The sequence below is a fragment of the Chiloscyllium punctatum genome, chromosome 10, assembly GCF_047496795.1.
Source record: "Chiloscyllium punctatum isolate Juve2018m chromosome 10, sChiPun1.3, whole genome shotgun sequence".
NCBI lineage: Eukaryota > Metazoa > Chordata > Chondrichthyes > Orectolobiformes > Hemiscylliidae > Chiloscyllium > Chiloscyllium punctatum.
The window spans coordinates 122,163,288-122,190,496 of NC_092748.1; the positions used below are offsets into that span (position 1 = coordinate 122,163,288).

The window sequence follows — 27,209 nt, forward strand, 5'->3', positions numbered from 1 at the left end:
AGAAAAGGTCTCCGTTTTATCCCTCTGCATCCCTACCTTTAATGATTCAGGCACAACATCATGTTGAACTCTTCTTCCTACCCCTTCGCCTCCGTGACCATTTCTTTGGACAGGAGTCCTCTCCCAGTCCCACAGTCCCCTTCGCCCACCTGTCGAGATGACAGACGTTATCTCAATTTCTCTGGCCAACCCCCTTACCCTTTCCAATGTATCCTTCCAGGAACTGACTGCAATCTATGATCTCGGATTCCATTCAGACTTGGTTGTCAAGCCTGCCGACGAGAATGTGTTGTTTCCCAGTGGACTGAGCCAGCTCTCAGGAACCTCCTCCTATCTTCCCCGGAACATGATCCCACCATCAAACATCAGATCATTGTCTCCACTACAGTTGTTAATCTCATTTCATCCAATGACCTCCCCTTGCAACTGCCTCCAAACTCATCATCTCCAAACCCCACACAGCTCACTTGTGTCTCCTTCCCAAAAAACACAAACAGGACTGTTGGGCTGATTCATTGTTTCTGCCTGCTCTTTCCCCATGGAACTCATCTTTTCCTACCTTGTCTTGGTCTTTGCTCCTCTTGTCCAGCCCTTTCTCACTTGCATCCATGATTCCTCTGTTGCTTTAGGTCAGTTTCAGATTTTCCAGTTTGCAGGCTCCAGCCTCTTCCTCTTTCCCATGGATGTGTAATCCCTTCACAAATCCATCCCCCAACCGGATAATCTCAGGGCTCTCTGCTTTATCCTGGAAAATAATCCTAAACCGTCCCCATCTCCCAGCATCCTCCTCTGCCCTGACAGAGCTCGTTCTCACTCTGAACAACTTCTCTTTTAACTGCTCTCCCTTTCTTTAGCTCAAAGGGATGGCCGTGGGTACCTACGTAGGCCCCAGTTACACCCGTCTCTTTGTGGCGTATGTGGAACATTTCTTGTTCCATTCCTGTTCCAGTCCCCACCCACAATTCTTTCTCTGATATATCGAAGATGCTTCCCTCTCTTGTCTGGAATTGGATAAGTTTATCAATAGGGTGTATGTTTGCTCGCTGACCTGTAGGTTTGATATCCAGACCTTTCATTACCTGGCTAGGTAACATCATCAGTGGCGACCTCCAAGTGAAGTGAAGCTGTTGTCTCCTGCTTTCTATTTATATCTTTCTCCTGGATGGGGTTCCTGGGGTTTGTGGTGATGTCATTTCCTGTTCGTTTTCTGAGGGGTTGATAGATGGTATCTAGATCTATGTGTTTGTTTATGGCGTTGTAGCTGGAGTGCCAGGCCTCTACTAATTCTCTGGCATGCCTTTCTCTATGAATTCTCTGGCATGCCTTTGCTGCCACAAACACTACGTAGGACAAACAGGAAGAAAGTTAGCCACCAGGATACACGAACACCAGCTAGCCACAAAAAGGCACGACCCTCTCTCCCTCGTAGCCCTACACACGGATGAAAAAAACCAACAGTTCGACTGGGACAACACATCTATCCTGGGACAGGCTAAGCAAAGACATGCCAGAGAATTCCTAGAGAAAGGCATGCCAGAGAATTAGTAGAGGCCTGGCACTAATCTCCTCCATTCCAAACACATCTCCACATCCCCATGGTACCTTCCCCTTCAACTGCAGAAAGTTTAACACTCCTCAGTATCCAATGGCCCAAACACACCTTCCATGTGAAGCAGCACTTTACCTGCACTTCCCACAAAGTGTAGACTGGTTGAGTGCTTTCCTGAACACCTTCATTCTTGTTACCTCCAGTAACAAGACCCTGCGCTTCCAGTTGCCTGTCACTGTCACCCCCCAGCCTGTTCCCTGGCCAACCTCTCTGCCTCAGGCTTGCTGCAGTGCTCCAGGGAAGATCAGCACAAGCTGGAAGAACAGCACCTCGCTTTCTGCTTGGGGACCCTGCAGCCTCCTGGGCCCAATCTCAACTTCAATAATTTTAGGGTATGAGGCACTTTCCCCCATGTTCTTACCCCAACCCCCACCACCACATGCGCTGCAATTCCACACCACACATTGTCAGACACTAACTGTCCCCAGTAGCAGCCGTTCATTCTCCCAGGCCGACCATTACAAACTCCTTTGTCCAAGTATTCTCTCTTTGGCTTCTATCTCCACCAACCATTTTATTCTTTGCCCCTCTCCTCACCTTCCCCGCCCCCGCCCTCCAGTCTCTGCATATAAATATTGTTTTCCCCTGCTACCATCTGGTCCCTGGAAGGGTCACTGGACCTGAAACGTTAATTCTGATTACTCTCCACAGATACTGCCAGACATAATGGCTTTTTCCAGCAATTTCTGTTTTTGCTTTTAAAATTAAACACTCTGGAATTTTGGCTTTATGAGCAGGATCTAAGTGCAAGGGAATTATGCTTGAGGTTTATAAATCACTACTCAGTGTCCAGATGGGCTATTGTGTCCTCTTCTGGTCACCACGTTTTAGGATCTTGGGGAGGGCATGGAGGAGAGAAATTCCTTCGAATGGGTTCAGGCAAGAGGAGCTTCAGTGAATTTGAAGAGACTAGAGATTAAACAGATATTAAATCGGGTGTTCAGACTTAAAGAAAGGTTTTGGATTGTATTTGGAGATAAATATGGGGCGTGTGGAATATCCCTTAAAGGGCCAGTACCTACCTGAATGGGCTGAATGACCTTCTGTGCTCTATCCTTCTCTGGCCATGAGCAGCAGCGAGAATGTGGCATTGATTCACTTCCTTATTTGATGCTTATTCCTGGTTGCAGGATGTTGAGGATTTGTTGCTGAGTTGGTCCGACTCTCTGCAAACAGCCAGTGCCATTTTCATCCGAGCTCCCAGCTATAACAAAAATATCTTCTTCAGCGGCAAAGAGCCTGTCCTAGACCGGACTGACAGCCGATTACGAAGCATTCCCTTCCTCACCAGGAGAGCCACCTTCAAGGAAGTGAAGCGTGTGCATGCCATCCTTTCCTCAGTGGAAATCTATGGTGAGTCCCACACAATTCTGCAGTACACAGCAACCATTGTGCACAGGTAGCTTACTGTACACAGCCCAAGGAGCCCAGGAGAAAGCACATGGCCCAACTAAGGGGTCTCCTTCGTCACAAGTGATCTGTGGTGGGCCTGGTGAATTACTGTCATAATGTTTCCAGCAAGTGAATCTGATGTCGCTGCGGTCCACAGCCCACAGAAACGAGTTTGGAAGGAGAAGTTGAAAGTGGTGAGAGAGGCGTCAAGTTCTGACACCGAGGGTGAGAAGCCCTGTAAGCTTTTCATTTACTTTGTTATTTGCTGATGTCAGGTGGAGTAAGTTAGCTCAGTTGACTGGATGGCTGGTTTGCGATGCAGAGTTTAATTCCCATGCAGGTCCCACCTCCTCAACCTCTCCTCTTGCTTGAAGCATGGTGACTGTCAGGTTAAAACCACCACCATTCACCAGAGAGAGAACATCATCCTGTGGAGCTATGACTGATGTCAGAACAAAGTCGATCTTGTCTAATCTAGTTTTTCTTTGTTTGTTCATGGGATGTGCGAGTCACTTGTTTATTACACGTCCCTAGTTGCCTCCTGAGAAGGTGGTGGTAGTGACCTGCCTTCTCGAACCACTGTAGTCTATGTGCTGCACGGTTAGCACTACTGCCTCAGAGCACCAGGGACCCGAGTTCTATTCCAACCTGAGGTGACTGTCTGTGTGGAGTTTGCACATTCTAGAATCCATCATTAAGGATGAGGTTTCTAAATTCTTAGAAGAGCAGAGTCTGATTAGAACAAGTCATCATGGATTTAGTAAGGGGAGGTCATGCCTGACAAACCTGTTGGTATTCTTTGAAGAGGTGACAAGTAGGTTAGACCAGGGAATCCCAGTGGATGTGGTCTATCTAGACTTCCAAAAGGCCTTTGATAAGGTGCCACACGGGAGGCTGCTGAGCAAGGTGAGGGCCCATGGTGTTCGAGGTGAGCTACTGGGATGGATTGAGGATTGGCTGTCTGACAGAAGGCAGAGAGTTGGGATAAAAGGTTCTTTTTCAGAATGGCAGCCGGTGACGAGCAGTGTCCTGCAGGGTTCAGTGTTGGGGCCACAGCTGTTTGCATTACATATTAATGATCTGGATGAAGGGACTGGGGGCATTCTAGCGAAGTTTGCCGATGATACGAAGATAGGTGGACAGGCAGGTAGTACTGAGGAAGTGGGGATGCTACAGAAGGATCTAGACAGTTTGGGAGAGTGGTCCAGGAAATGGCTGATGGAATTCAACGTGAACAAATGCGAGGTCTTGCACTTTGGCAAAAAGAATAAAAGCACAGACTACTTTCTAAACGGTGAGAAAATTCGTAAAGCCAAAGTACAAAGGGATCTGGGAGTGGTAGTCGAGGATTCTCTAAAGGTCAACATGCAGGTTGAGTCTGTGATTAAGAAAGCGAATGCGATGTTGTCACTTATCTCAAGAGGGTTGGAATTTAAAAGCACCGTTGTGCTACTGAGACTTTATAAAGCTCTGGTTAGGACCCATTTGGAGTACTGTGTCCAGTTTTGGTCCCCACACCTCAGGAAGGACATACTGGCACTGGAACGTGTCCAGCAGAGATTCTCACGGATGATCCCTGGAATGGTTGGTCTAACATATGAGGAACGGCTGAGGATCTTGGGATTGTATTCATTTGAGTTTAGAAGATTAAGGGGAGACTTAATAGAGACGTACAAGATAATACATGGCTTGGAAAGGGTGGAAGCTAGGAAATTGTTTCCATTAGGTGAGGAGACTAGGACCCGTGGACACAGCCTTAGAATTAGAGGGGGTCATTTCAGCTGAAGAAATGTCTCCGGATTTCTGTTCTGGAGTGTGGTGGGCCTGTGGAATTCATTGCCGCAGAGTGCAGTGGAGGCCGGAACACTAAATGTCTTCAAGGCAGAGATTGATAGATTCTTGTTGTCTAGGGGAATTGAGGGCTACGGGGAGAATGCGGGTAAGTGGAGTTGAAGTGCCCAGCAGCTATGATTGAATGGCGGAGTGGACTCGATGGGCCGAATGGCCTTACTTCCACTCCTATGTCTTATGGTCTTATTCTCCCACAGTCCAAAGATGTGCAAGTTAGCAGGAGTGGCCATGCTAAATTGTCCTGTAGTATCCAGGGGCGTGCAGGCGAGGTGGATGAGCCATGAGAAGTGAGAGGTTATGGGGATACAATGGCTGAGTGGCTTGCTGTTTGGAGGGTGGGTGCAGACTCAGTGGGCCGAATGGCCCTTAGAAGGACATACAGACATGGAAACACCACCCCCTGCAAGTTCCCCTCCAAGTCACTCACCATCCTGACTTGGAAATATATCACCATTCCTTCACTGTCACTGGGGTCAGAATCCTGGAATTCCGCCACCCCCCACCCCCCCTCAAGGGCATTGTGGGTCAACTATACAATCATAGAGTCTCTACAGGGCAGGTAGGGTAGTAGAGATCGTGTGTTTGAAAGCTGTTTTTGGAGGAGCCTGGTGAGTTTTTGTAGTGTATCTAATAGATGGTACACACTGCTGCTACTTGGCTTTCAGGCTGAAGGCAGTGACTGTGGAAGGTGTTTGATGGGGTACCAATCAAACAGGCTGCTTTAACCTGGCTGCTGTCAGGCATATTGAGTGTTATTGAAGTGTTATAGTCCAGCTGAGTGGGGAGTATTCCATCACATTCCTGACTTGTGCCTTGTAGATGATGGACAGGCTCTGGGGAGACAGAGCTCCAGTAGAGGTTAGCAGAGTGAACCAAAGAGCAGATACTCCTTTATCTTAGTGGGTGCAGGCAGGTAGCTTCTGAAAGGCAAGAATGTGGATGAACATTGGTTTAAACATTCAAATATATAATCGTCTGCATGTGTTGATGCAGTCAATAAGCTAGTATAACATTATAAGCTAGTAATTTTCATTTTCTTAAGCATTGATCATTCATACAGTTTTGTCCACAAGAACACTAATGCAGCAACAAAGTCTGCAATTCTGGGAATTTCTTATAGAAAGGGTATTAAAACTATGGTGCTATTGATGAGGAATCCTCACACAAAGTAGAAGAACTATACTGTCGTGTATTCTCATTTCCTACTTGGGACAGAAAGACGACTTTTCAAGAAGCTGATGTTTCTTGATTTTGGAACAACTGCCACACTCACATGTTGTAGGCATCACCTTTGTGTACTTGTCATTCAGAATGTGATGGAGAGGCTGTCAGTCTGGCTGACTTACCAACATCCTTGGAAATATTGGAAGAAACACTGGGAACGTTGGAGCTCAAGGAATTTGATATGTCCCCGAAAAAGAAAAGGAAAAGGAAAAGGAAAAAGAGGAACGTTAATGAGAAGGCAGCACAGATCCGAGGTAAATGCTGGAGCGTTATTCTGTATGTGACCTCATGCTGTACCTCTCCCTGGACTGTGTAATGGGGACAGTGTCGATAATGCTCGAGTCCATTATCAAGGTTTTATCAGCCCTTTATATCTTAGAGGGCTGGAGTACATGGACGCTGACGTGATGCTGCAGTTATACAGCACCCTGCGTGGACCCCACTTGGTGAACCATGAGCAGGTCTGGGCATCACACTTTGGGAATGATATATTGACTTTGAATGATACCTGTACTTCAATGGTTATGTTATGAGGAGAGATTATTCAAATTAGGCCTGTTTTCTCTAGACTTTGGAAAGTTAAAGGGTGATCTGATCAAAGTCTTCAAAATATTAACAGGAAAGGACACGTTAGATAAAGATAATTATTTCCAGTTTTTGGAGATTGTAGAACTAGGGGGCATAGTGTGAGAATTAGGACCAGACTGTTCAGGAACGATATTAGGAAGCACCTTTACACACACACGGTGGTAGATATTTGGAACTCAATTGATGCTGGATCAGTTGTTAATTTTGAATTTGAGATAGAAAATGTTTCGTAAAGCAGAGGTTTTAAGGGATTTGGGCAAAAGGACATGGAGTTAGGTGACCAATCAGCAATGATCTTATTCTGCATTCTGTTCTATTACCCGGATGTACTTACATAAGTTATGATTTGTCTGGATGACACACAAAACAATACTTTTCCCTGTATCTCGGTATATGTGACAATAATAAATCAAGATTATCAGACTGATTCCTGAGATGTTGGGACTGACATATGGGGAGTGACTGGTTTGATTAAATTATATTCTCTGGACCCGAGAAGAAGGAGGGGGCATCTGATTAAAACCTGTAAAATTCTGACAGGATGAGACAGGATAAATGAAGGAAGGATGTTCCCAATGACCAGGAGTCCAGAGCCAGCAGTCACAGTCTAAGGATACAGGGTAGGACGTGTAGGACTGAGATTAGGAGAAATTTCTTCAGCCAGGGAGCAGTGAGCCTGTGAGTTTCTCTACCACAGAAAGCATTTGTGGCCTAAACATTGAACGTAGAAGAGTACAGCACAGAACAGGCCCTTCAGCCCACGATGTTGTGCTGACCACTGATCCTCATGTATGCACCCTCAAATGTCTGTGACCATATGTATGTCCAGGAGTCTCTTAAATGTCCCCAATGACCTTGCTTCCACAACTGCGGTTGGCAACGCATTCCATGCTCTCTCAACTCTGTGTAAAGAACCTGCCTCTGACATCCCCTCTATACTTTCCTCCAACCAGCTTAAAACTATGACCCCTTGTATTAGCCATTTCTGCCCTGGGAAATAGTCTCTGGCTATCGACTCTATCTATGCCTCTCATTATCTTGTATACCTCAATTAGGTCCCCTCTCCTCCTCCTTTTCTCCAATGAAAAAACTCCGAGCTCAGTCAACCTCTCTTCATAAGATAAGCCCTCCAGTCCAGGCAGCATCCTGGTAAACCTCCTCTGAACCCTCTCCAAAGCATCCACATCTTTCCTATAATAGGGCGACCAGAACTGGACGCAGTATTCCAAGTGCGGTCTAACCAAAGTTTTATAGAGCTGCAACAAGATCTCATGACTCTTAAACTCCATCCCCCTGTTAATGAAAGCCAACACACCATATGCTTTCTTAACAACCCTGTCCACTTGGGTGACCATTTTAAGGGATCTATGTACCTGCACACCAAGATCCCTCTGTTCCTCCACACTGCCAAGAATCCTATCCTTAATCCTGTACTCAGCTTTCAAATTCGACCTTCCAAAATGCATCACCTCGCATTTATCCAGGTTGAACTCCATCTGCCACCTCTCAGCCCATCTCTGCATCCTGTCAATGTCCTGCTGCTGCCTACAACAACCCTCTATACTGTCAATGACACTTCCAACCTTTGTGTCGTCTGCAAACTTGCTGACCCATCCATCAATCCCCTCATCCGTCATTAATAAAAATTACAAACAGTAGAGGCCCAAGGACAGAGCCCTGTGGAACACCACTCACCACAGACTTCCAGGCAGAATATTTTCCTTCTACTACCACTCGCTGTCTTCTGTTGGCCAGCCAATTCTGTATCCAGGCAGCTAAGTTCCCCTGAATCCCATTCCTCCTGAACTTCTGAATGAGCCTACCATGGGGAACCTTATCAAATGCCTTTCTGAAGTCCATATACACCACATCCACAGCTCGACCCTCATCAACTTTTCTAGTCACATCCTCAAAGAACTCGATAAGGTTTGTGAGGCATGACCTGCCCCTCACAAAGCAGTGTTGACTGCATTTAATCAAGCCATGCTCTTCCAGATGGTCATAAATCCTATCCCTCAGAATCCTTTCTAACACCTTGCAGACGACAGACGTGACACTTACTGGTCTGTAATTGCCGGGGATTTCCCTATTTCCTTACTTGAAGAGAGGAATTACATTTGCCTCTCTCCAGTCCTCAGGTACGACTCCAGTGGAGAACGAGGATGCAAAGATCTTCTCAAGTGGTGAAGCAATTACATTTCTCGTTTCCCAAAGCAGCCGAGGACAAATCTGGTCCGGGCCTGGCGACTTGTCAATCTTAATGTTTGACAAAATTTTCAGCACATCAGCTTCTTCTATCTCTATCCATTCCAGCATGCACACCTGCTCTTCAAAGGTTTCATTCACTACAAAGTTTGTTTCTTTTGTAAAGACAGAAGCAAAAAACTCATTTAGGGCTTCCCCTGCCTCCTCAGACTCCACACACAAATTCCCTATGCTATCCCTGATCGGCCCTACTCTTTCTTTAACCATTCTCTTATTCCTCACCCAAGTGTAAAATGCCTTTGTGTTCTCCCTAATCCGTTCTGCCAAGCCTTTCTCGTGCCCCCTCCTGGCTCTCCTCAGACCATTTTTGAGCTCCTTCCTCGCCTGCCTGTAATCCTCTAGAGCTGAGCTTGACCCTAGCTTCCTTCACCTTATGTAAGCTACCTTCTTCCTTTTGACGAGAATGGTTTCAAGAAGAAATTGGATATAGGTCTTGGGTCTATGTGTGAAAGTGGGAACTTTGCCTTGAGGAGGGGGGTCAGCCATGATCATATGGAATGGTGGAACAGACGCAAAGGGCCGAATGGCAATTCCTCCTATTTTCAATGTCTTTGTGTGTTTAAGTCTGTTTTTATCCTGATTGTGTGTCTTTCTGTTGAGTAGCTCCTGACATCCTCCTTGAAGACGGAGATGACGAGATGACACAGAGTGAGGTTACAGGTGCTGCTGATTCTGGGGCTGCTCCATTCTCCACTGGAGAGAAACAGATCAAGATGCAGCTGCAAAATGCTCAAGTGATTGCTGCTGGGCTTTCGGAGCAAGGTATCATGGTTACCATCCTGTTTTAAAGAGAAATCTAAGAACCTGATTTTAACTGGGAGAACTTTGCCCCAAGGTTGCAGCTCTTTAACAAATAACAGACATTTTGTATGATGAAGGGCTTTTGCCCGAAACGTCGATTTCGAAGCTACTTGGATGCTGCCTGAACTGCTGTGCTCTTCCAGCACCACTAATCCAGAATTTTGTATGTCGCACCATTTAAACATGCTAATACAAATTGTTTAACATTATTACTTAATCCCAAATATGCCAGACCCTTAAGTTAACTTTTTAGTTCCACACATCATGATATCTTATAGTTACTTATGTAGGGACCACCCGGAAGAATGCCACAGTCCTATGGGAAGTATTTTTCATTCTCCTCAGTTTTACCTTTTCTGGGAAGTAGAACTTCAACTTTCAACTTCTCCTCGTAACTGAGGAGACCTGAGTCACTTGTTCTGGTTACTTTACAGTACCTAACCTGCTCGTGGCTTTTGATGCTTCTCTTTGTTTCAAAGGCAATATTCCAAGTTGTTTTCCCTCCCAACATCCAACCTGAAATTAAGCTCCACCCATATTCCACACAGTGAATGATGATTCAACAGATGTTATCAGATCCAAAGACCAGCTCTACATAAAATTTAGAAACTGTATTAACCTTGAAGCCAGTGAGAGCTGAGCTGTGTATTTTCAGCAGTCAGGTTTCACTCGATTGAATGATTTAACTTCCAAAGCTGGGCAGCTGTTGCAGATTGCATTAGGAAATGGTGATTTTATTTTGCAAAAAAAAGCTTGTAATTTTGTTTGAGATTATTGGAATATATTTTAAAATTTTGGTCCTCCATTTCTACTTATTTGGTGGACGCATTTTGTACAGTGCAGGCCTAGCTAACTATCATTTACTTCACTATCTCTTTGTAAACTTTAAAGGATTCATGGTCTAAATTATAATTATCTGAATCACAAACACCTGGACGAACTGAAACCAGAGAACCTTCCTTAACTCTGCCCATCTTCATAGCAATGTTTGGGACTGTCCTCAAACTGACCTTCAAATTCATAATCTGCATTTCATATTTGATTTTTGATTACGTATATTTACTTTGAGTGTTCACTGGATATATTCAAACTACCTTAAGTCAACTCCCAAAACAAAAATATTTCTTGGACGATAGCCATAATGCTTCCAGTTGCTATTGTCCACCTGCTGTTTTCTGATCATACATTTCCAGCATTTAACACCAATCTTTTATCATAATACACTCCAAGCTTACTTGAAATGCTTTTCTCTAATTTTCTGCATTAAAAGTTAATTCCTAAAAGTTATATACTTAAATGTATGACCATGAACTAAATAGGAATAGATGGTGATATCTTGAAAAGTGTCCATATTACAGAAGAGGAAGTGCTGGATGTCTTGAAATGGGTAAAGATGGATAAATCCCCAGGACCTGATCAGGTGTACTCTAGAACTCTGTGGGAAGCTAGAGAAGTGATTGCTGGGCCCCTTGCTGAGATATTTGTATCATTGATAGTCTCAGGTGAGATGCCAGAAGACTGGAGGTTGGTTAATGTGATGCCACTGTTTAAGAAGGGTGGTAAGGACAAGCCAGGGAACTACAGACCAGTGAGCCTGACGTCGGCGGTGGACAAGTTGTTGGAGGGAATCCTGAGGGACAGGATGTACATGTATCTGGAAAGGCAAGGACTGATTAGGGATAGTCAGCATGGCTTTGTGCGTGGGAAATCATGTCTCACTAATGACTGAGCTTTTTTGAAGAAGTAACAAAAGAGGGCAGAGCAGTAGATGTGATCTGTATGGACTTCAGTAAGGCGTTTGACAAGGTTCCCCATGGGAGACTGATTAGCAAGGTTAAATCTCGTGGAATACAGGGAGAACTAGCCATTTAGATACAGAACTGGCTCAAAGGTAGAAGATGGAGGGTAGTGGTGGAGAGTTGTTTTTCAGACTGGAGGCCTGTGGCCAATGGAGTGGGAAAAAACCCTTTTCCTTGGGGTCGGGGAATCCAGAACTAGAGGGCATAAGTTTAGGATGAGAGGGGAAAGATATAAAAGAGACCTAAGGGGCAACTTTTTCACACAGAGGGTGGTACATGTATGGAATGAGCTGCCAGAGGAAGTGGTGGAGGCTGGTACAATTGCAACATTTAAGAGGCATCTGGATGGGTATATGAATAGGAAGGGTTTGGAGGGATATGGGCCGGGTGCTGGCAGGTGGGACTAGATTGGGTTGGGATATCTGGTTGGCATGGACAGGTTGGACCGAAGGGTCTGTTTCAGTGCTGTATAGTATATCCTATACTCATCCAGATGCCTTTTAAATAGAAAGGCAAGGTCTGATTCGGGATAGTCAACATGGCTTTGTGCGTGGGCAATCATGTCTCACAAACTTGAGTTTTTGAAGAAGTAACAAAAGGAATTGATGAGGGCAGAGCAGTAGATGTGATCTATATCAAGGAATATCCTCCCTCAGCACAGCTGTTATTCTATCCCTTATCAAAAAAGCCATTCCCCCTCCTCTCTTGCCTCCCTTTCTATCCTTCCTGTAGCATTTGTATCCTGGGACATTAAGCTGCCAGTCCTGCCCATCCCTGAGCCATGTTTCTGTAATTGCTGTGATATCCCAGTCCCATGTTCCTAACCATGCCCTGAGTTCATCTACCTTCCCTGTTAGACCACTTGCATTGAAATAAATGCAGTTTAATTTATCAGTCCTTCCTTGTCCCTGCCTGCCCTGACTGTTTGACTGACCTCTGTTTTCAACTGTACCTGTCTCAGATTGATCTCTTTCCTCACTATCTCCCTGGGTCCCACCTCTCTCTCTCTCCCCCCCCCCCCCCCCCCCCCCCCTTACTAGTTTAAATCCTCCCAAGCAACTCTCGCAAATCTCCCTGCCAGTGTATTAATCCCCTTCCAATTTAGGTGCAATCCGTCCTTCTTGTACAGGTCACTTCTACCCCAATAATCCAAAAATGTGAATCCTTCTCCCATATACCAGCTCCTCAGCCATGCATTCATCTGCTCTATCCTCCTATTCCTGCCTCATAGCACCGGGAGTAATCCAGATATTACTACTCTCGAGGACCCCCTTTTTAAATTCCTGTCTAACTCTCTGTAATCTCCCTTCAGAATCTCATCCTTTTCCCTTCCAATGTCGTTGGTTCCAATGTGTACAATGACCTCCTACTGGTGGCTCTCCCCCTTGAGAACATTCTGCACCGTCTCTGAGGCATCCTTGATGCTGGCACCAGGGAAACAACACACCATTCTGATTTTTCGCTGCTGGCCACAGAAACCTTAGACTAGAATACCCAAACGCAATTGATCTTTTGAAACCTGACGTACCCCTCATTTCATTAGAGCCAGTCTCAATACCAGAAACTTGGCTGTTCATGCTACGTGCCCCTGAGAATCCATCATTTCAAACAAGTATGCTGTTTTGGAAAATGGGGATAGCCACAGAAGACTCCTGCACTAACTGCTTACCCCTCTCACCTTTTCTGGAGTTAACCCATCTATGTGACTGTATCTGAGATACAGACCCCCTCCCTTCCTATAGCTGCCATCCATCACATACTGTTGCTGTTGCAAATTCCTCATTGCCTCTAACTGTCTCTCCAATCGATCCATGTGATCTGATAGGGTTCGGAACCAACAGCATTTATTGCACATATAATCAGCGGTAACCCTTAAACTCTCTTTAAACTCCCACATCTGACAAGAAGCACAAAACACACTGCGAAAGACCAGTTTTGCACCTTCACAATCGACAGACCCAGAAAATAACACCGTCTTATTCCTCTACAAAACACTGCCCCAGGTTAATTTAATAGTTGTGGCTTATATTTTAAGTTTAATTAAGCGACATATCTCGAACAAACATATAATCAAGAAAGAACCCACTCTACTCACTACTTCTGACTCTCTGTAGGTCCCACTTAAAACAAAGGCAGGACAAAACCAATGCAAGCAATTATTGCCCCATCAAGCAAATTTCATTGTTAGCAAAGTGATGGAAGGTGTCACTAACAATGCTATCAACCAGTACTTATTTATTATTAATTTGTTCATTGGGATCTGATTTGGTTTTGCCTGTGGGACTCCGCTGTAGACCTCTTTACTGTTGGTCTGAACATGGACAGGAACTGAATTGCAGAGATGAGGTGGATGTGATTGCCCTTCACATCAAGGCCACTTTGACCAAGTGGGCTTCCAGGAGCCCTAGCCAAACTGGAGTCATAGGGAATCCGAGGAACTCTCTTCACTGATTGGATCCATACCTGGCATGTGGTTGGGCACCTAGTTGCTCCTTGTGACTGAGCATTGGTGGTGGAGGGTGTGAACATTTGTCAATCGAGGTACTGCTTAATTTGTGCTGAAACACAGGGACTTGGGTTAGAAATACAGAAATCATTCAAGGTTGTAGGGCAGATGGACACTCTTCATAAAACACACAGCCATCTGGGCTTTATAGTTTAACAGGCTGTGTGTGTTTGTGTGTTTCCTTTATTTCTGTTTTTGTAAAATTCTGGTTTTGTAATCGTGTGTAACCAAGATGACACTGGAGAATGGTGACTTTGTACACTATTCACTATACTCATGTATACTTGAGTACTCGTGACAATAAATTCCAATTTTAACTTTAATTCACTGCGGATCACAGTGGGTAAAGGTTTGAAGGGTGGCCCAGTGAGCACTAGAATAACAGTAAGGTCCTTCTGTTTTCCAGAGAATGAATATTATCGATTGAGGAACGATTTGTACACTGCGTGTAAGACTGGGAATGTGGAGCACCTGCGGGAGTTACTAAGCAATGTGCTCCTGCTTCACAACACAGAGCATGGCCACTCTGACCACAAGGAGTCTTCTAATGAGGCAACTGAGAGTACAATAGAAACTGAGCAGCGACATTTCCAGACCTCTGGGCAAACAGGTGACAGTGAAGACAGTGAGGTGGGAGTGGAGAGTCACCTAGCAGACTCGCTGAACCTTGGACCTCCAGGGAAGCAGGATCTGTGTCTTGCAGTGGGGGTGGTGCCGATGTTATGTGAGGTGCTGGATGACTCAGGATTCACCCTTCTACATGTGGCGGCAGCAGCTGGTCAGGCACCTGTTGTTCGCCTGCTGATGGATGCAGGCTGTGATCCTGCCATCAGGTGAGGCTGCCCCTGATTTACCACCTCAGGGTCTCATACTCTCTGCCAGGTCTCTCATTCTGGGCACCACACGTGACAAAACATTTCATGGTGTTATAGAGACAGCATTGTCATAGAGATAGTTAAAAAGAATGTAGATAGGCTGGTGGAATGGGTAGGCACATTGCAGGTGGAATTAACTGTGAAGTAATTCATTCTAGTGGAAAGCATGAGGAGAGCGAATATAAAACAAAGGGTAGCATTCACCCTCCACCATCAATGCGCAGGAACACAGAGACCTCGGGTTAGAAATGCAGAAATCATTCAAGATAGCAGAGCAGATGGAGACACTTTATAAAACACACAGTAACCTGAGCTTTCTAGCCCGAGGAATGAAAGGCCCCTTGCTGGTGGAGTGCCTGACTGTCTGGACAGCAGCTTTTCAGTTCAGATGTTGAATTAAGGTCCCATTCTGTTGTAAAAACAGAAATATCAAATATTGCAGAAAGGAGACTAAAGTTTGCTGCTTGTTTTGCTTTGCACTCCTGCAAACTCGCACGAAACCCATTTGTAAATAAGAGGTATCGTTTTATATGTATTTTTTTCTTTTTTTTAACAGAACTTCTAACACTCCTCTTTATTATTTTTTATTACCCCTGACTCCTGCCTACTGCGGTACTGCTGATATTTTCCCCAGCCCCCATGTTGTGTGTGTGCAGGTGTGAGACACAGTGAGATATCATTTAATATGGAATGTGAAAAGAATGCTGATTGATTGGGCCATAATTTGGGTGCAGATGCAGCAAGAGCAATTAACTATCAATCTTAATTCTCAGACCAGGCAGCAAGATACTGATTGGTCAGAATATTGCCATGGAGATGAAGCAGAGTTCACCTGTCTCTGTGATTTCCTCATTTGAAAATGTTGCAGTGTATCTGCAGAATTGTTTTCAGCTACATAAAACAGCATCCTGAGTATTAATGTGCGTAGCTTCCAGCACAACATGCACATCAGAGTGAAGGCCCAGCTGGTGATGTTGAATTGATTTATGTTGCTTCACAGAAAATAGATTTGAGATGATCATCCAGGCCTGCAGTGCGATGTATTTGAATGTGCTAGAAGCTACGTATGTGAATACTCGGAGCATTACTACTCGTTATTTTTTAAAAGGGGTCATTTGGGCAGCCAAACTCTGTTGGCAATTCCCTGATCAATCAGACTCTACTTACTTGGTCTGAGAATTAAAATTGACAGTTAACTGCTGCTGCTACCTCCACTTGCTAATGATGGCTGAACCAATCAGCAGCCTTCTTCCAATGCTATCTGTGTCTTGTTTCTTGCATTCTCATTCCCACTACCAACCAAAGAGCTTCAACCTGTTGTCTCCTTTTAGTATTGTTTATGTTCTGTACTGTCAAAAGTTTTATTTAAATGTTAAAGATCTCATGGCCCTTTCCAAACCAATAGGTTGGTTGGTCAAGATTTTGTTTCTTTATTCATTCACGGGATGAGGACGTCGCTGACCAGGCCAGCATTTATTACCCATCCCTAATTGCCCAGAGGGCAGTTGAGTGTCAACCACATTACTGTGGGTCTGGAGTCACATGTGGGCCAGACCAGGTAAGGATGGCAGATTCCTTCCCTAAAGGGCATTAGTGAACCAGGTGGGTTTTTCCCAACATTCAATAATGGATTCATGGTCATCATTAGACCCTTAATTCCAGGTTTTTATTGAATTCACATTCCAGCACCTGCCGTGGTGGGATTTGATCCAGGATCCCCAGAACATTATCTGGCTCTCTGGGTTGACAGTCCAGCGATAACATCACTGACTTCCCTAAGTTACTAATTATTTACACTGACTTGGATTGAAAATTGGTTGGCTGACAGGAAACAAAGAGTAGTGATAAACTGCTCCCCTTTGGAATGGCAGGCGGTGACCAGTGGGGTACCGCGGGGATCCGTGCTGGGACCGCAGCTTTTTACAATATATATTAATGATATAGAAGATGGTATTAATAGTAACATCAGCAAATTTGCTGATGATACAAAGCTGGGTGGCAGGGTGAAATGTGAGGAGGATGTTAGGACAATACAGGGTGACCTGGACAGGTTAGGTGAGTGGATGGATGCATGGCAAATGCAGTTTAATGTGGATAAATGTGTGATTATCCACTTTGGTGGCAAGAACAGGAAGGCGGATTACTACCTAAATGGAGTCAGGTTAGGTAAAGGGGCAGTACAAAGAGATCTGGGTGTTCTTGTACACCAGTCAGTGAAGGTAAGCATGCAGGTACAGCAGGTAGTGAAGAAAGCTAATAGCATGCTGGCCTTCATAACAAGAGGAATTGAGTATAGAAGCAAAGAGGTTCTTCTGCAGCTGTACAGGGCCCTGGTGAGACCGCACCTGGAATATTGTGTGCAGTTCTGGTCTCCAAATTTGAGGAAAGACATTCTGGATATTGAGGGAGTGCAGCATAGGTTCACGAGGTCAATTCCAGGAATGGCGGGAATATCTTAGGCTGAAAGATTGGAGCGACTGGGCTTGTATACCCTTGAGTTTAGAAGACTGAGAGGTGATCTGATTGAGACATATAAGATTATTAAAGGATTGGACACACTGGATGCAGGAAACATGTTTCCGCTGATAGGTGAGTCCCGAACCAGAGGACACAGCTTAAAAATAAGGGGTAGGCCATTTAGGACAGAGCTGAGGAGAAACTTCTTCACCCAGAGAGTGGTGGGTGTATGGAATGCTCTACCCCAGAAGGCAGTGGAGGCCAAGTTTCTGGATACTTTCAAGAAAGAGATGGATAGAGCTCTCAAGGATAGTGGGATCAAGGGTTATGGGGATAAGGCAGGAACAGGATACTGATTGAGGATGATCAGCCGTGATCATAATGAATGGTGGTGCTGGCTCGAAGGGCCGAGTGGCCTACTCCTGCACCTATTGTCTATTTATAGAGTTTCACCTTTGCTAGAATGTTGACTGTTTTTAGGAATGATAATAGTTTGCGGGAATTCTGAAATCTTGTTCCAGGAGTTAAAGTCCAGGTTTATGTTCTGTTCCATAAGCTTGTGTTTCTGGGGAATCCCTGAGTCCATGTCCTGTTTCCATAAGACCCTGAATGCTTGTCCCTGTTTTCCTATGTCCCCATGTCTCTGTTTCTCTGTGTGACTGGGAGCATGCTGTGTTTCCGTATGCTCACTTATAACTGTTTTTTCCAGGGATAAATGTGCTCGTCCTGCTTACACTGTCTCCGCAAACAAGGAGACGAGGAATGAGTTTCGCCGTTACGTAGCAGACCACCCAGGGAGGTACAACTATACAAAAGCGCAGGTAAAGGAACAACACACGCACTGCCTGCAGTCATTGATCTACCTTGGTGTATGTAACACACCCAATGCATTGGTGGTGGGTCACAAAAGACAGCCAATGCATTATAGATATATTGGCAGGGTGGATAGAGGCAGGGAGAGGATGAATCGTATGTGCGAATGATGCTTGCACAGGCAAGAATGGTGCTGAACCTTGTGGGGAAAGAGGAGAGTGATCAAGCATAGCAACAGGAGGAGGCCATTCAGCCCCTCAAGCCTGCTCCACCATTTGATGAGATCATGGCTGATCTGTGGCGTAACTCCATCTACCTGCCTTTGGCCCATATACATTAATAACTTGGTTAAACAAGCTATTTCAATTAATAACCGATCCTGCATCCATAGCCATTTGGGGAAGAGAGCTCCAAATGTTTATCCCACTTTGTGTGTCAAAGTGCTTTGTTACAACTCTCCTGAACAGTCTGTCCCTAATTCACAAACTATAGTGCCTAGTCCTAGAACCTCCAACCAGTGAAAGTAGTTAATCTTTATCAATCTTGTCATTTCCTGTTAATATCTTGAAGACTTTGATCAGGTTTGTAAGGAGATCAAGGATTAAGGGGAGAGTCACTAGAATGGGGTTAAGAAACTCAATCATGGGTGAGGGCATCTCTGGCATTTATTGTCCATCTGGGTCTGGAGTCACACATAGGCCAGACCAAGTAAGGATTACAGTTTCTTTCCCGAAAGGACATTTGTGAATGAGATGGGCTTTTCTGACAATTGACAATATCATCATTAGACTCTTTAATTCCAGATTTTAATTGAATTCAAATTCCACCATCTGACATGGCAGGATTTGAATCCAGGTCCCCAGATCATTCCCTGGGTTTCTGGATTAACAATCCACTGAAAATACCACAAGGCCATCACTTTCCCCAACAGCCATGATCGAATGGCACAGCAGACTTGATGGGCTGAATGGCCTAATTTTAAACCTATATCTTGTGATCCTTATAAATTCTAGAGAGAACAAACTTAATTTGTATAATCTCTCCCCATAACCTAATCCCTAAAGTCTAGGTATCATCCTTGTACACCTATTTAGGCTCAGGCCAATACCTCCTTCCCAAGCTCTGGTGCCCGTATCTGCTCACAGTACTCCAAGCGGTTTTGTACAGCTGTCGCAAAACTGCATCATAGAACATAGAACAATACAGCGCACAACAGTCCCTTCGGCCCTCGATGTTGCGCCGACTTGTGAACTAATCTAAGCCCATCCCGCTACATTATTCCATCATCATCCATGTGCTTATCTAAGGATTGTTTAAATCCCCCTAATGTGGCTGAGTTAACGACATTGGGAGGTAGGACATTCCACACCCTTACCACTCTGAGTAAAGAACTTGCCTCTGACATCTGTCTTAAATCTATCACCCCTCAATTTGTAGTTATGTCCCCTCGTACACGCTGACATCATCATCCTCGGAAAAAGTCTTTCACTGTCTACCCCTCTGATCATCTTGTATGTCTCTATCAAATTCCCCCTTAGCCGCCTTCTCTCCAATGAAAACAGACCCGAGTCCCTCAGCCTTTCCTCACAAGACCTTCCCTCCAGACCAGGCAACATCCTGGTAAATCTCCTCTGCACCTTTTCCAATGCTTCCACATCCTTTCTGTCATGGGGCGACCAGAACTGTACACAATATTCCAAGTGTGGCCGCACCAGCGTTTTGTATAGTTGCAGCATGACATTGCGGTTCCGGAACTCAAACCCTCTACCAATGAAACCTAACACACCATATGCCTTCTTAACAGCACTATCCACCTGGGTGGCAATTTTCAGGGATCTATGTACATGGACTCCAAGATCCCTCTGCACATCCACACTACCAAGAATCTTTCCACTGATCCAGTACTCTGCCTTCCTGTTATTCTTCCCAAAGTGAATCACCTCACATTTAGCTGCATTGAACCCAATTTTCCACCTCTCACCCCAACTCTGTAGTTTATCCAAGTCCCCCGCAACCTGTAACATTCTTCCAAACTGTCCACTACTCCACAGACTTTAGTGTCATCTGCAAATTTACTAATCCATCCACCTATGCCTGCGTCCAAGTCATTGATAAAAATGACAAACAGCAATGGCCCCAAAACAGATCCTTGTGGCACACCACTAGTAACTGGACTCCAGGCTGAATATTTTCCATCAACCACCACTCGCTGCCTTCTTTCAGAAAGCCAGTTTCTAATCCAAACTGCTAAATCACCCTTAATTCCATGCCTCTGCATTTTCTCCAACAGCCTATGATGTAGAACCTTATCAAAGGCTTTACTGAAGTCCATGTATACCACGTCAACTGCCCTACCCTCATCTACATGCTTGGTCACCTTCTCAAAAACACAGTAAAATTTGTGAGGCACGACCTGCCCTTGATGAAACCATGTTGACTATCTGAAATCAAATTGTTGCTTGCTGGATGATTATAAATCCTATCTCTCAATCTTTTCCAAAACCGTTCCTACAACAGGCGTAAGACTCGCTGGTCTATAGTTACCTGTGTCATCTCTGCTGCTTTCCTTGAACAAGGGCACAGCATCTGCAATCCTCTGGTACTAAACCTGTAGACAATGACAGCTCAAAGATCAAGGCCAAAGGTTCCACCATCTCCTCCCTCGCTTCCCAGAGGATCCTCGGATAAATCCCATCCAGCCCAGGGGACTTGTCTACTTTCACACCTTCTAGAATTGATAATACCTCCTCCTTACTAACCTCAATCCTTTCTCGTCTAATAGCCTGTATCTCAGTCTTCTCCTCTACAATATTCTCCTTTTCCTGAGTGAAAACCGATGAGAAATATTTGTTTAGTACCTCTCTGATCTCCACAGCGTCCACACACAACTTCCCACTTCTGTCTTTGATTGGCCCTATTTCTACCCTAATCATCCTCACATTCCTATAGAATCCTCACATTCCTATAGAATCCTCACATTCCTATAGAATCCTCACATTCCTATCCTTTTACTTCAATCCTCTGGAGATACAGGTCAGCAGTCCATTAGCTTTCTTGATTATTTTCTGCATCTGTATGTGTCATTTAAAGATTTATGCACCTGAACGCCCAAGTCTGTTTGTATAGCCACAATATTTAGCTTCATGCCATCTAGAAAGTTCCCTGATCTTCCTTGTTGGCCCAAAATAGATAACCTCACACTCTGGCATTGAGCTCAGAAGGGAAGGGTGGAAAATAGGAGAGCTATAGTGATAGGAGATTCAACGGAGCAGACAGGAGATTCTGTGGTCGTGACCGAGACTCCCAGATGGTATGTTGCCTCTCTGGTGCCAGGAGAAAGTGAGGACTGCAGATGCTGGAGATCAGAGCTGAAAATGTGTTGCTGGAGAAGCGCAGCAGGGGTGCCAGGGTCAGGGATGTCTTGGATCAAGTCTACAGGATTCTTAAGGGGGAGAGAGAGCAGCCAGAAGTCATGGTACACATCGGTATTATTGCTAGGAAAAGGGATGAGGACCAGAAAAGTGAATATAGGGAGTTAAGTTGGAAGTTAAAAAGCAGGACAAGCAGATAGTAATCTCAGTATTGCTACTGGTGCCAGGGGCTAGTGAGGCTGGGAACAGAAAGCGAGTGCAGCTGAACATGTGGCTGCAGAGCTGGTATAGGAGGGAGAGCTTCAGATATGTGAACCTTTGAGATATCTTCTGGAGAAGGTGGTACCTGTACTCGAAAAATGTGTTGCACCTGAACTGGGGGGGGGGCTACCAATATCCTGGGCAGGTGGTTTGCTCGAGCTCTTCGGGAGGAGTTAAACTAGTTTGGCAAAGGGATGAGAACTGGAGCTATGGATAACATGATGGAGCAAGTCGTGAACAGCCAGATGCAGTGTGCAGAGAGTCTGTGAGGACAGATAGGCACTTGATAGGGCAAAGGTGCAGTCAGTGTGATGGGCTGAAGTATCTATTTTAATGCATGAAGTATCAGGAATAAGGGTGACGAACTTAGAGCATGGATCAGTACTTGGAACTATGGTGTTGTGGCCGTTACAGAGACTTGGATATTACATGGACAAAAATGGTTGTTGGATATTCCAGGGTTTAGATGTTCAAATGGAATAGGGGGCAAGATAAAAGAGGTGGGGGAGTGGCATTGCTAATCAGGGATGTTATCACAGCTGCAGAAAGGAAGGTCATCGAGGAGGGTTTGTCGACAGAGTCAGTATGAATGGAAGTCAGAAACAGGAAACTTTATTGGGAGTTTTCTACAGACCCCTCAATAGCAGCAGCGACACTGAGGAGCAGCTTGGGAGGTAGATTTGGGAAAGCTACAGAAGTAACAGGGTTGTTGTCATGGGTGACTTCAACTTCCCTAATATTGATTGGAAACTCCTTAATTCAAATAATTTGGATGGAGCAGTTTTTGTCAGGTGTGTCCAGGAAGGATTCCTGACTCATTATGTCGATAGGCCGACCAGAGTGGGGGCCATATTTGATTTGGTGCTTGGCAACGAACCATGCCAGGTGTCAGATCTCTCGGTGGGAGAGTATTTCAGTGATAGCAATCAAACTCCCTGACCTTCACTATACTCATGGAGAGGGATAGGAGCAGACAGTATGGGAAAGTATTTAATTGGGGGAAAGGGAATTACAATGCTATGAGGCAGGAACAGAGGTTCCTAAACTGGGAACAGATATTCTCAGGGAAATGCATGACAGAAATGTGGAGGTTGTTCAGGGAGCACTTGGTGTGAGTGCAGGATGGGTTTGTCCCACTGAGACCAGGAAGGGATGGTAGGGTGAAGGAACCTTGGGTGACAAGGGATGTGGAACATTTAGTCAAGAGGAAGAAGGGAACTTAAGGTTGAGGAGGCAAAGCTCAGACCGGGCTCTAGAAGGTTACAAGGTAGCCAGGAAGGAACTGAAGAATGGACTTAGGAGAGCGAGAAGGGGGCATGAAAAAGCTTTAGTGGGTAGGATTAAGGAAAACCACAACACATTCTACACTTATGTGGGGAACGAGAGGACGGCCAAAGTGAGGGCAGTTCCGATCAGGGATAATAGAGGGGACTTGTGCCTGGAGTCACAGGAGGTAGGGGAGGTCCTTAATGAATACTTAGCTTCAGTATTCACTAATCAGAGGACAGTGTGAAACAGACTGATATACTGGAACAACCTGGTGTTAGGAAGGAGGATGTGCTGAAAAGTTTGAGAACATAGGATAGATAAATCCCCTGGGCCAGATGGGATATACCCAAGGTTACTCCAGGGAGTCAGGGAAGAGATTGCTGCACCTTTGGCAACGATCTTTGTGTCCTCACTGTTCACTGGAGTACTGCCAAATGAGGTAAAAACAATGACTGCAGATGCTGGAAAGCAAATACTGGATTAGTGGTGCTGGAAGAGCACAGCAGTTCAGGCAGCATCCAACGAGCAGCGAAATCGACGTTTCGGGCAAAAGCCCTTCTTTTTGCCCGAAACGTCGATTTCGCTGCTCGTTGGATGCTGCCTGAACTGCTGTGCTCTTCCAGCACCACTAATCCAGTACTGCCAGACGACTCAAGAGTGGCAAATGTTATTCCCTGTTCAAGAAAGGGAATAGGAATAATCCTTGGAAATACAGGCCAGTAGGTCTTGTGTCTGTGGTGGGCAAATTGTTGGAGAGGATTCTGAGAGACAGGATTTATGATTACTTTGAAAACCATAGTTTGATTCGAGATAGTGTGGTTTTAAGAGAGCCAGGTCGTGCTCACAAACGTTATTGAATTCTTTGAGGATGTGATGAAATACATTGAGGGTAGAGCAGTGGATGTAGTGTACATGGATTTTAGCAAGGCATTTGATAAGGTTCCCCATGGTAGGCTTATTCAGAAAGTAAGGAGGTATGGGATACAGGGAAATCTGGATACAGGTATTGGCTGGTCAATGGAAGTCAGAGGGTGGTGGTAGATGGAAAGTATTCAGCATGGAGCTCGGTGACCAGTGATGTTCTGCAGGGATCTGTTCTTGGGCCTCTGCTCTTTGTGATTTGGACAAGGATGTGGAAGGGTGGCTTAGTAAGTTTGCCGATGGCACGAAGGTTGGTGGAGTTTTGGATAGTGTTAAAGGTTGCAACAGGGCATTGACAGAATGCAGAACTGGGCTGAGAAGTGGCAGATGGACTTCAACCTGGAAAAATGTGAAGTGATTCATTTTGGAAGGTTGAATTTGAATGCAGATTAAAGAGAGGAATCTTGGCAGCGTGAAGAAACAGAGGGTCCACGCCCATAGATCCCTCAAAGTTGCCATCCAAGTTGGTGGGGTTGTTAAGAAAGTGTATGGTATGTTGGCTTTCATTAGTAGGGGGATTGAGTTTAAGAGCTGTGAGGTTATGCTGCATCTCTGTAGAGCCCTGGTTGGACTACATTTGGAATATTGTGTTCAGTTCTGGTTGCCTCATTATAGGAAGGATGTGGAAGCTTTCGAGAGGGTGCAGAGGATTTCCCAGGATGCTGCCTGGACTGGAGGGTGTGTCTTATGAAGAAATGGAGCTGGGGCTTTTCTCATTGGAACGAAGAAGGATGAGAGGTGACTAGATAGAGGTGTACAAGATGATGAGAGGCAGAGATAGATTGGGTAACCAGAGACTATTTCCCAGGGTGGAAATGGCTATCACAAGGGGGGGTGTAATTTTCAGGTGATTGGAGGAAGGTATATGGGAGATGTCAGAGGGAGGTTCTGTACACAGAGAGTGGTGGGTTGTGTGAAATGCGCTGCCAGCAGTGGTGGTAAAATAGACCGGCAGGAGGCTGGGAGAACACAGCAAGGAGGGACAGGCAGGAGGCTGGGGGAACACAGCAAGGAGGGACAGGCAGGAGGCTGGGGGAACACAGCAAGGAGGGACAGGCAGGAGGCTGGGGGAAACACAGCAAGGAGGGACAGGCAGGAGGCTGGGAGAACACAGCAAGGCAGGCAGCATCAGGAGGGACAGGCAGGAGGCTGGGGGAACACAGCAAGGCAGGCAGCATCAGGAGGGACAGGCAGGAGGCTGGAGGGACAGGCAGGAGACTGGAGGAACACAGCAAGTCAGGCAACATCAGGAGGGATAGGCAGGAGGCTGGGGGAACACAGCAAGGCAGGCAGCATCAGGAGGGACAGGCAGGAGGCTGGAATAACACAGCAAGGCAGGCTGCATCAGGAGGGACAAGCAGGAGGCTGGGGGAACACAGCAAGGCAGGCAGCATCAGGAGGGACAGGCAGGAGGCTGGGAGAACACAGCGGGACAGGCAGGAGGCTGGAGGGACAGGCAGGAGGCTGGGGGAACACAGCAAGGCAGGCAGCATCAGGAGGGACAGGCAGGAGGCTGGGAGAACACAGCAAGGCAGGCAGCATCAGGAGGGACAGGCAGGAGGCTGGGGGAACACAGCAAGGCAGGCAGCATCAGGAGGGACAGGCAGGAGGCTGGGGGAACACAGCAAGGCAGGCAGTATCAGGAGGGACAGGCAGGAGGCTGGGGGAACACAGCGGGACAGGCAGGAGTCTGGGGGAACACAGCGGGACAGGCAGGAGGCTGGGGGAACACAGCGGGACAGGCAGGAGGCTGGAGGGACAGGCAGGAGGCTGGGGGAACACAGCGGGACAGGCAGGAGGCTGGAGGGACAGGCAGGAGGCTGGGGGAACACAGCGGGACAGGCAGGAGGCTGGAGGGACAGGCAGGAGGCTGGGGGAACACAGCAAGGCAGGCAGCATCAGCAGGTGGAGAAGTCAACGTTTCAGGAGTAACCCTTCTTCAGGACTGGGAGTGGGTGTAGGGGGAACTGCAGATAAAGAGGTGGTGGGTGCAGGGTGGTGAAATGGGGAGAGGTGAAGACTAGTAGAGGATACGATCCGGTTGGATAATGGAAGGAATGAATCCAGTTGGTGGCAAGGAGCAGTGGAAGGGATGGGGAGGGGCTGCGAAGGGAATCTGGGGATAGAAAGGGAGGTTATTTGAAATTGGAGAACTCAGTGTTGAGTTTTTTAGGCTATAGGTTGCCCAGTTGGAAGATGAAGTGTTGTTCCTCCGCTCTGTGGTCTGATTTACTGTGACAATGGAGAAGGCCAAGGACGGTCATCTTGGAAAGAGAGTGGGATTGGGAGGTCTGGTTGGCCCCTGCGGGCCTGGCTGTGATGCTCGCTGAGCTGTTTCCTAAGTTTTTGCTTGGTCTCCCTGATGTAGAGAAGACCACATCGGGAGCACCTGATACAGTAAACCAGGTTGGAAGAGGGCAGGACTGTTTGGGGCCATGCATGAGGGTGAGGGGAGTGGTCTCCCAGCAAGGTTTCCATCCTTTCTGGTTGTGGGGGAAGGTACCTGGGGCTTGGGGTTGGGGAGGGTGAGGGGTTGGGTTTGGTGGTGAGAGGCATGAACCAAGGACTGTCGAAGGGAACAGTCCTTGTGGAAGGCAGAGAGGGGTGGGGAGGGGAAGATGTTTTTGGTGGTGGGAGTTCGTTGGAGTTGGCAGAAGTGTTTAAGGATGATGTGTTGGATGCAGAGACTGGTGGACTGGCAGGTGAGGACAAGGGGATGGGGGGGGTCCCTGTCTTTATTGCATTTGGAGGGGAGGGTGTATTTAGAAAAGGTGGAGTGGGGAGTGGAGGTGGTGCGGTAGAGAGCTATCTGGGTGACAGAGGGAGGATTCTAGATTCCAGCATCTGCAGTTTTTTTGTCTCTAAGCAAGTAGTAGGTATTAGAGTCAGATACATCCAGGACATTTAAACGACTCTTGGATAGGCACGTGGATGATAGTATAATGAAGGGTATGTAGATTAGTCTGATCTTAGAGTAGGATAAAAGGTCAGCACAACATCAAAGGCCGAAGGGCCTGTACTGTGCTGGACTGTTCTCAGTTCATTACCTTTAATGTGTCTTCAAAAGGTTTAGTGAGGTTTGTCCAGCATGACCTAGCTGTGATGAATCCACGTTGACTCTCCCTGATTAACTGAGAATTTTCAAGGTGTTCAGTTACACCATCCATCGTTACAAATTCCTAGCAGTTACCCCACCACAGATCTTAG

At 46.1% G+C, this 27,209-nt stretch overlaps 1 protein-coding gene across 1 annotated transcript in view; it reads left to right on the forward strand.

The window, feature by feature from the left end:
• Positions 1-27,209, forward strand: part of ankzf1 (ankyrin repeat and zinc finger peptidyl tRNA hydrolase 1) — a 62,182-nt gene that overhangs the window by 27,543 nt on the left and 7,430 nt on the right. The window contains exons 6-11 of the mRNA XM_072580065.1: positions 2,740-2,962; positions 3,128-3,226; positions 6,163-6,330; positions 9,533-9,691; positions 14,442-14,868; positions 18,077-18,188. Coding sequence (XP_072436166.1) covers positions 2,740-2,962; positions 3,128-3,226; positions 6,163-6,330; positions 9,533-9,691; positions 14,442-14,868; positions 18,077-18,188 — 1,188 coding nt within the window. The remainder of the gene's footprint in view (positions 1-2,739; positions 2,963-3,127; positions 3,227-6,162; positions 6,331-9,532; positions 9,692-14,441; positions 14,869-18,076; positions 18,189-27,209) is intronic.